The 9,073-nt window shown below is 48.7% G+C and overlaps 1 protein-coding gene across 1 annotated transcript; it reads left to right on the forward strand.

Moving 5' to 3' along the window:
* The first annotated feature begins 2,775 nt into the window (after positions 1 to 2,775).
* Positions 2,776 to 6,982, forward strand: RPL19 (ribosomal protein L19). Its single transcript, XM_060134862.1, has 6 exons — positions 2,776 to 2,824; positions 3,701 to 3,807; positions 5,151 to 5,273; positions 5,912 to 6,032; positions 6,412 to 6,522; positions 6,782 to 6,982. Exons 1-6 carry the CDS (start codon positions 2,820 to 2,822, stop codon positions 6,903 to 6,905), a joined length of 591 nt encoding a protein of 196 aa, XP_059990845.1. The 5' UTR covers positions 2,776 to 2,819; the 3' UTR covers positions 6,906 to 6,982.
* Positions 6,983 to 9,073: the final 2,091 nt, after the last annotated feature.

Consider the following 9,073-nt stretch of genomic DNA (forward strand, 5'->3'; position numbering starts at 1 on the left):
CCTCCCTCCCTCCCTTCTCCGGCCCCGGCCCCGCCCCTCGCAGCCCCTCCGCTGGCTCCGCACAGACAATGGGAGGACGGCGGAAGGGACGCACGTTTACCCCGGCGGGCGCTAGCCTCCGACTGGCCTAGGGTGAGGGTGGCCCATTATGGGGGAGATTAGAAACCCGCCAAGGGGCTGAGAGCGGGGTGGGGTGGGGGTTGCCGTATACCAGTGGATGCCAGGCGCGGATGGAACTGAAGCGCCGATTAGCATGGCTGGCACCGCCCCCCTCTTCCGTCCCAAACCACTCTTCCTAGCTGGTCTCCCCATTCCACTCCAGCTTGGGCCACCGGAACTTCACAGCCCTGGTGATCCTGGGACCCGGCTTTAACTCTTTTCGCCCCACTGTGGTCCCAGGCCGACTTGAACCAAACGGAAAGTCCCCTCCCTCGCCAGTATGGTGGTGCTGGCCGGCTGGGGGCTGAAGCTGTGGTGGGGAGGGTGTCCAAAAGGAGTCTCAGCAGAGACAGCAACAAGAAATCCTAGGGACTCAGGAGTCCTATTGCCCTAGTGCTAATATCCCCCAAGCCCTTACAAAAGGCCAGGGGTGGGCCTGGATGAGGTCTGTGTTCCTCGAAAGAAAGGAAAAAGGAAGAAATGTGGAGTTGAGACAGGAGAGACTGGCAAAAATCAGATCTGTGACCTCCTTTTTTTTTTTCTTTTCCCTGTATTTTGGCCGCGCTGTTCGGCATGCAGGACGGTTCCCTGACCAGGGATCAAACCCGGGCCTCCGCAGTGAAAGCTCTGAATCCTAACCACTAGGCCACCAGGAAACTCCCAGATCTAATGACTTTTGACCTAGAATTGCTCCCGCTTCATCCTTGAATTGGGGACAGATACCCAAGGCCTGAACCCCACCCACCATGATCTATGGAGAGAAAAAGAGTAGGGGATTCTGGCAAGAGACCTTAGTGCCAACTTGGTTCAGGCTCTTTGTGGTGGTGGCCCTGGACGGATCAGCACACCTCTCCTGTAAAATGGGTTTGCCGGTACTGTGGTGTCTTTGTCACCTGGGATTACTGGAAAGAAGAGGGAAATGAAATTAAATGATGGATTGCTGGGGTGTTTGGAGATGCTGTAAGGTGCCGTGCAGGGGTCAATCATGACAGGAAAAACTTACCTCCTTGTTTGACCCCTTCCAGGGCTCCACAAAGAGGAGAGATGAGAAGTAGAATGAAGAAGATTTGTGCAGGTTCAAAGACCCTAAAGTAAGCCAACCTGGGAATTCCCTGGCAGTCCAGTGGTTAGGACTCCGCCCTTTCACTGCCTAGAGCCTGGGTTCAGTCCCTGGACTGGGGAACTAAAATCCCATTAAGCCAGTGCGGCCAAAAGTAAAAAAAAAAATAAGGCAACCTGCTATGTTCTGCTGGAGGGGAGACTGTGGAACACACTGACTCCTTTTTACCCTGGGTTTTGCAACAAGTGATGGCCAGCCCCAAGAGCCAATACTGAGCAGGGCTCCCATCTTCCCCTTGGGCACAGGAGAGCCTGGCATGACAGAGAAGGCATGGGTTTTGTAGTCAGAAAGACCTAGATTTTCGATTTTTGCTACCTCAGCTGTAAAATGGCAATGACACTACTTGTGTCGTGAGGAAGTGGCATAAATTTTGCATCCCTTCCTCTTTTTAATTTTATTTTGGGGGGTGGGGGCGCACCGCACGACTTGTGGGATCTTAGCTCCCCCGAGCAGATATCGAACCCGGGCCCTTGACAGTGAAAGCACGGAGTCCTAATCATTGGACCAACAGGGAATTCCCTTCCCTTCCTCTTTTTGACCTTCTCAGCTCTATTTAGCAGCCAGGAAAAGTTCAGATGATAGATACAGGATTATCAGCTGGAGCGAAGCAAGGAGTTGGAGCCAGAACTCAGATCAATGTTTCTTGGACCCTGGAATGTTCTCCTTGGTTTTTTGCCTTGGATGCTCCAGAGCAAGAGGAAATAACTATGAGAGGGCCTGTCATTCGATTTTTCTTTTTTAGACTTTCGCAACTATTCATTCACTCACTCGCCATTTCTCAAGTGCTTACTACGTGCAGAGCTCCATGGCCGCTGGAATACAGTGTGAGCCAAACCAAAGACTTGTTCCTGCCATCAAGGAGCTTGTCTTAATGCCTTCTTTTGCAAGTTGCAAACGTTAACTCATGTGATTTTCACAACTAGACGACGGATATATTAGAACTAGGTACACTATACATAAGAGAAAACTGAGGCACTGAGAGATTTAGAGGCGCAGTGGCTCAAAAACATACACTTATGTCTTTGGTGATCTATTCTGCACTCCAAGGGCTGCCAATTACCGGGAGAGTGAATAAAAGGTTGCTTTTGTCTGATATCTGCCCTTATTACTCTCTCCTGCTTCATTTTTTTCCCGCTGATAAATCATCCTTCCATAGAATCCAGTATGCCTGGGAGGAGTGGGCCGCTCTAGTCAAACTACTTTATCCCGCCTGCGCAATCCAGCTGACTTCCGGCTTCCACTGCCCACGTGATCAGGTACCATTGCTGCGCATGCTTAATAGGAAGTCGGACTATACCACTTTGCCAAGCCGAAGGGAGATATTTTCTATGTTTTAAAGTTTAAAACCGATTCCTGATATTAGACTTCTGTTATCCCGGGTATTAACAGAATATATAAGTAAGTTTAGGGTGGCGGAAGATTAAAGGACCGGAGGGGAATACGGGCGAAAGCGGAGCGGGGGGTGGGCTCTCCCCTTCGCAGATAATGGGAGGAGCCTGGGGAGAGCAAGTTCTTTCCTTTGGCCCCTGCGGTCGCAGCCATGAGGTAAGGGCTCTCGGATCTCTGATATTGATTGATTCTGGCTGCGGCCGCACTGCGGGGCTCAGCACCGCAGCCCGTGCTGGAAGAGACGAGGTGGAGGCGGCCCTGAAGCGGCGCGTCCCGGAGCTTGGGATAGGCCGGAGCACACTAGCTCCCAGCCTCGAGAGGAGGGGGTGGGGGAGCGTTCCCGGAACTCTAGGACGGGGGAAAGGTGGGCTTCGCGCCCCACACGTGTCTGAGGAGACCCACGCGGGCAGAGGAAAGGCGGCGGCGGGATTGGGTTGTGGCCCTCTTACTCACTGGGCCGATCTATGGCTCCGAGCCGATCTCTGCTTCCATGTGACGTAAGACAGGTCGCGAGTAGGCCCCAAGCCTCCGACTTTATTACTGGGATAAGAAAGGGAAAAAGAGCCCAAGAAGCAAGGGATTAGATTAACTAGCACATCAGGCCTACTGGCCTCGGATTCTTCACGTTAAACACTTGTTTTTAGTGTTGGATACCAGAAAGGGCATAAGCCCCATCTTCATTCCAATTGTATCCGTTAGTCTCATTTTCCAGAGGAGAAAACTGAGACACAGAATAAGACATAACGTAGAGATTGTCGACATCCCAGGGTGGGCTGTTCGCCTACAGGAACGCACAGGCAAAGCTTTACAAAGGTCTTGGTATAGGGAAGATTATTAACCTGGGGCTGCGTCGTGGGTGGCCGAAGTCTGGGGGGACATGTTTGTCTTTAGTACTAAGTGCATATACACACGCACCTCCCCCCGCCATGTTTCACAACATTAGAAGACTTGGAAGGGCAGGTCTTGTTGGGGATGCTCATTCTTGCCCAGGAATGGTTTCCAGGGCCTGATAGTGTTTTCTGTTTGTCGCAGTATGCTCAGGCTTCAGAAGAGGCTTGCCTCCAGTGTCCTCCGCTGTGGCAAAAAGAAGGTCTGGTTGGACCCCAATGAGACTAATGAAATCGCCAATGCCAACTCCCGTGAGTTCTTGGGGTCTAAGTTCCTTCTTCATCCTACCCCTTTCTCATCCTTTGTGCAATGAAAGTTGACACGATTGTGTTGACTGTTAACAGACCTAGGAGAGCTCATGGTTTGGGGGGTGGTTTATAAAATGGAGGAGTCACAGAAATATGGAATGCCAGATGTTCTCTTCCTGCCACTGACCAGAATGACAGGATGGAAGTTAATGGAACCACCCGATGTTATATTAATAAATATCGCTAGAGTGCATGTTCTGTTTTATGGCTGTGAGAAGGATTTGTGAAGAGACAGTACAAGGACTGGGGCGGGGTAGAGATGGCCGATGAAATGATGAATTGGAAAGACCTGGGGCCTCAGACTTTATTAGAGGCCTGTTTGCATATAATTCAAAGTAGTAAGACAGTGTCAGTCCTGCAGATAACATCAACATGCCCACATTACTTCAACATAATATTGTTACAGGGAAAAAGTATTCAATGACATTGTTTAAAATTGTAAGGCAGATTTTATTTAGAATAATTGCAGTAGTTACAGGGACCAATGGGATTTTACTTTGGGGGAGAGAGATTGAGCCCAAGTCAGAATATAGCGTGGGCAAGTAGGAATTTATAGCCAAGAAGCATGGTTTAGGGGATCCGTGGATGGAAAATTAATAAGAGGGCCATAAACTATAATGGAAAATAATATATATATAAAGAATGTATATATGTGTATAACTGAATCACTCAGCAGAAATTAACACAACATTGTCTTAATTGTTTCTTTTTAAAAAAAGAAAATTACTAAGGAAACAGGGGTAAGGGGGATTCTGGCCTGGGTGGTCAGTTATCAAGGGTAGGGGCTTCTGCTTAACTAACTTAAGCAGAGTTTTTTACTAAAACTAGAATTTACGAGGAAGCGTACAGATGGGCCTAAGAAGCTTCAGGAACCTGATGAATGTTTGGTCAAGCAGGAATCTTTGTGACTATCAGGGAAATCCTTTACCTGTTTGGGTTTGTGGTATTGTAATGTGTGCTCAAAAAGTCCTTATTTTAGACTGGTAGCTAATAGGTGAAACAGGATCTGAAGGACTAGGCTGTATTTGTATGCTATTTTGATCACATATCCCCAAATATGTATATTTGGAGTATGCTGTAAAACATCTAAAAGGGTAGAGGTTTTCTGTTGTTGCTGCTGTGTTTTGTTTTTTAAGAAAGAAATAGAAGTTCCCCAATTCCCACCATTTTTGAAAACCAGGGATGTGGGCAGCGTCTCTGGCATGTCCTGTTTGGACTCTGCGTTGTGACTGGTGTACTTGGGGCTAGGCCCCACCTGACTGACCAGGTGCATTGTGGTTTCCCAGGTCAGCAGATCCGGAAACTGATCAAAGATGGGCTGATTATCCGGAAGCCTGTCACAGTCCATTCCCGGGCTCGATGCCGGAAAAACACCTTGGCTCGCCGGAAGGGCAGGCATATGGGCATAGGTAAGTACATTCTTCCCTTTTCTCCAAGACTTAGGGAATGATAAATGATTAAGTCTAGACTAGGATATATTCAGAAACCTTTCCCATTCTGACTCATTTTGAGCCCTTTTCCTACTCCATGATACTTGGTGTGTTTTTCTCTCTGCAAATCAGAAAGTTGGCACTGGTGTTGGAGTTGAAGGTCTTGGTAGAAAGAGGTCACATTTATTGAGCACCTGTACCCCCGTACCCTACCCATCCATTCTACTGGATGCTTGGGAAATGTCCAATAAATCCTAAAGCCGCTTTCTAGGCTCAGGGTGACCTAGGGAGATGACGGTCACATCGCCTTTTTAAAGCCCTTCCAGCTTACCGTGCTGCCTTGGTGCATGCCCTGTCATATCCACATTCTGTGGAGTGAATGGGGAATAATTGCCTTGTTTGTGCTTCCTTAAAAATTGAGTAAATGAAAGAAATTAAATACTTGGGATCATCATCTGTAAAGTGGAAATAAAGCTACTTAAAGTGAGATACAACTCTTGGCACATGACCCAAAGAGTTATAAAGTGTTTCAGAAATTGGTAGCTATCGTTGTGACCAGTCAGCTGGCTCTAGTAACCCAGATGCACTACAGGGAGCCTGACTCATCTTCCTCGTAGGTAAGCGAAAGGGTACTGCCAATGCTCGAATGCCCGAGAAGGTAACCTGGATGAGGAGGATGAGAATTCTGCGTCGGCTGCTCAGAAGATACCGTGAATCTAAGAAGATTGACCGCCATATGTAAGTACCTTCTCTCGGGCCCACTAAGACCCATTGCTGTTTCGATGGCTTGTTCTTTGCACAGATACAAGCTCTGTCTCATTGGCCTTGGGGAGAGAGCCATGTGTCTTGGTATTTTCTAAGAAAGTTCTTCCGTTCTGTCCTGTTCTGCTCACATACACCATCAGGACAGCCCAAGAAGTAAGTTTATCTGCCAGGTGAGCTCTTCTGTCTAGAAATTGCACAAAAAGTCCTAGTTTGGGGGAAAGAAGTCCCTGCAGCAAGAAGAGAGGAAAGGAACCCTACATGCTTAGGGGCCTTGTGTAGAGGAGCAGATCACAGGCCAACCTCGGTGTTGGTCCCATTGCTGACCAGAACCTCTAATCCTTGTACGCTACAGGTATCACAGCCTGTACCTGAAAGTGAAGGGTAATGTGTTCAAAAACAAGCGGATTCTCATGGAACATATCCACAAGCTGAAGGCAGACAAGGCTCGCAAGAAGCTTCTGGCGTAAGTTTCTTTAGGAATTGGTGTCTGTCACAGGGGCAAGTTCTGAGACATTTAAAATGTGCTGATGTCTAATCTCGACTTACATGCAGTCTGTCCAGAATACAGTTGTTGTGTTAGAGGTATATGCTGCTCTGTCCTGTACGTACCCACATACCACCTACCATCAATGTCAGGGTGGTGTGGGGACTTACTGGCTAGTTGAAGCAGGAGCTCTTGGTGTCCCCAGCAGCTCACCCATCTTCTCTCTTCCATTACCCAGGGACCAGGCTGAGGCCCGCAGGTCTAAGACCAAGGAAGCCCGCAAGCGCCGTGAGGAGCGGCTCCAGGCCAAGAAGGAGGAAATCATCAAGACTCTGTCCAAGGAGGAAGAGACCAAGAAATGAAGTTCTCCTTTTCTTCTCTGTACATAGTGGCCTCAGCAGTTGCGTAGATCACTCATTCAATAAAAAACAAGGCTTTATCTGCCTGCCTCTCTGCTTCCAGTTTCTGGCTGCTTGGTGGGTCTTCACTGTTTACAGGGCCAGAACTGAGGAATGAGATACAGGCCCTTCCCTGGGTTCCTGCCTCATTTCTTCCTTGGCTCCTGGCCTCTGGTCAGGCTCATGCCCCCTCCGTCCATGGGGTGGGGGACCTACTTTGAAGGGAGGAGAGGAATGGCTTCTACCCAAGCCTCGAAGACTGTGCCTCAAAACTGCTCTTTTCAGCAGAGCATGAGTGGCACCTCAGACATGGTCTCAAATGTTGGTTGGGAACCAGTATTCAGTTGTGACATGAGTTGTCACATTATTTTAAAACAACAGAAAATATATGCTTGCACTGCTCAACTGCACTGAGGTTCAAGGTTGTGGTCTACTGCCTTGGAACTCCAGGACGGTGGGAATTTGAGCCACCACCAGTCCAGAAGGTGTGGTCTGGACTTGAACTGCTGGCGACTGCCTAAGCTGTCTTTAGACAGCCTTATTGAGATAGAACTGAAGCTGTCATCTTGAGCATCCCAATTTCTATTTCTAAACTTTTTTTCTTTCCTGTCCTTAAAAGGATTGTTTCCTGTTTTTTGGTTTATAACCATCAAAAATGTCCCAAAGAAAAAAGGCTTTCTCAGCAGAAATTGGAACAAAGGCACATAACATACAAACTTGTCACAGCAATTTTGAGTTACTTAATTCATATCCCTTTTTACAAATGAGAAGTAGGTTTTATTTTGCCTATTAACTGGTAGTAGTAACCACCAAGGAATTTTTCAGTAAAGTATCTGCTCTGTGAGCCAAGTACTGAGGCACTTTACACTGACTTGTATTGATTCTATAATTTTCACAACATTGTAAAGTAGGGTATTAGCTTCTCCATTTTGCAGATGAGAAAAGAGGTGAAGCCAGGTGTTGGATTCACCTGTTAAGACGACCTGAATGGGAAAAATGGGTTCAAGATGAAGTAAGATAGGACTTTGTAGACTTACTACGGAGGCCTCAGGAAGAAGGCTAGCTTGGTCCCCAGGCCTCAAGCTTTGGAGGACTGGGCAGAAGATGCCTTTGTTGATCAGGAGAAGAAACTAGTTGTGGTGGGGAGGATGCCTGGAAGAGCCAAGTTGAACATTTTGAGTGGTTGGCAGTTTGAGTGACAGGTGTCCAGGTGGAAGGGGTCAGTCAGCCAGTTAAATACAGGAGTGTCAGCTCAGGTGAGAAGTCGGGGGAGGAAAGTTGGGCACAGCTATGGCTGGTGTGCCCGTCCTGGTTACCTCTGCGGTCTACCGGTCTCTGAGGAACTCTTGTGGGCAGTAATGCGAAGGCCAATGAGGGGTCTTCAGGATGTGTACTGGGCACATGTTTCCATCTGCACTTGGTGTGGGAAAGGCAGGGCTAAAGCGATCCTGGGGGCAGCAGACCTATCCCCAGCTCTGCCTGCAGTGTCCTCGTTCAGTCTGGACAGGTGGGGATGTGGGTAGCCCAAGCCAGGGAGGCCCGGACGGAATAGTCCAGACAACCTCCATCACCACCCATGTGCATCAGAGCCCCAGCTGAGAGGACACTGCTTTTTGGTTTCCCTGTTGCCGCCATAGCAGCCTGTGCATAATGTATCCTTAGGCTTGCTCTAAGCCTGTTATTCCATATGGGGAAGATGTGGCCTGGAAGAAGGGCCTCGGCTAAGCTACTTGGAGCATGAGATGCCTTCTTCTCAGAGGAGGAAGGGCATTGAAGGCCGCCCACCTCCACTTCCTCCAGGCAGTAGAGGGATGACAGGAAGGAGATAAGGACCTTTACTGAGGCTCGTGAGCCTGCAGCACAGAAAAGGTTTCCACCATGGACCAGGAGATGGTGCTGTTCTCTCACAGGTCACTGAAGGTGTAGGAAACTGCCTCACTTTTGGCGGAGTGGTGGTGGGGAGGAAGAATCAGGTTGTAAGAGCCTATCTTTTGGGAAGCCTTGCATGTAGAAGACACTTCTTTCTGAAGCTCACCCCAGGCCTAAGCTTACCTCTTTCCACCACAGGCCTCTAAGCCCTTCCTGGGGCAGGGCCTAGGAGGGCCCCCTTAGCAGGCAGACCCCTTAAAGTA

The sequence above is a fragment of the Lagenorhynchus albirostris genome, chromosome 20 (genome assembly GCF_949774975.1).
Source record: "Lagenorhynchus albirostris chromosome 20, mLagAlb1.1, whole genome shotgun sequence".
In the NCBI taxonomy this organism is placed as follows: domain Eukaryota; kingdom Metazoa; phylum Chordata; class Mammalia; order Artiodactyla; family Delphinidae; genus Lagenorhynchus; species Lagenorhynchus albirostris.

Coding starts and splice junctions, on each gene's coding strand:
- RPL19 (XM_060134862.1), top strand. Junction 5,274..5,911: donor GGGCAGGCATATGGGCATAG/GTAAGTACATTC, acceptor TCTTCCTCGTAG/GTAAGCGAAAGGGTACTGCC. Junction 6,523..6,781: donor GCTCGCAAGAAGCTTCTGGC/GTAAGTTTCTTT, acceptor TCCATTACCCAG/GGACCAGGCTGAGGCCCGCA.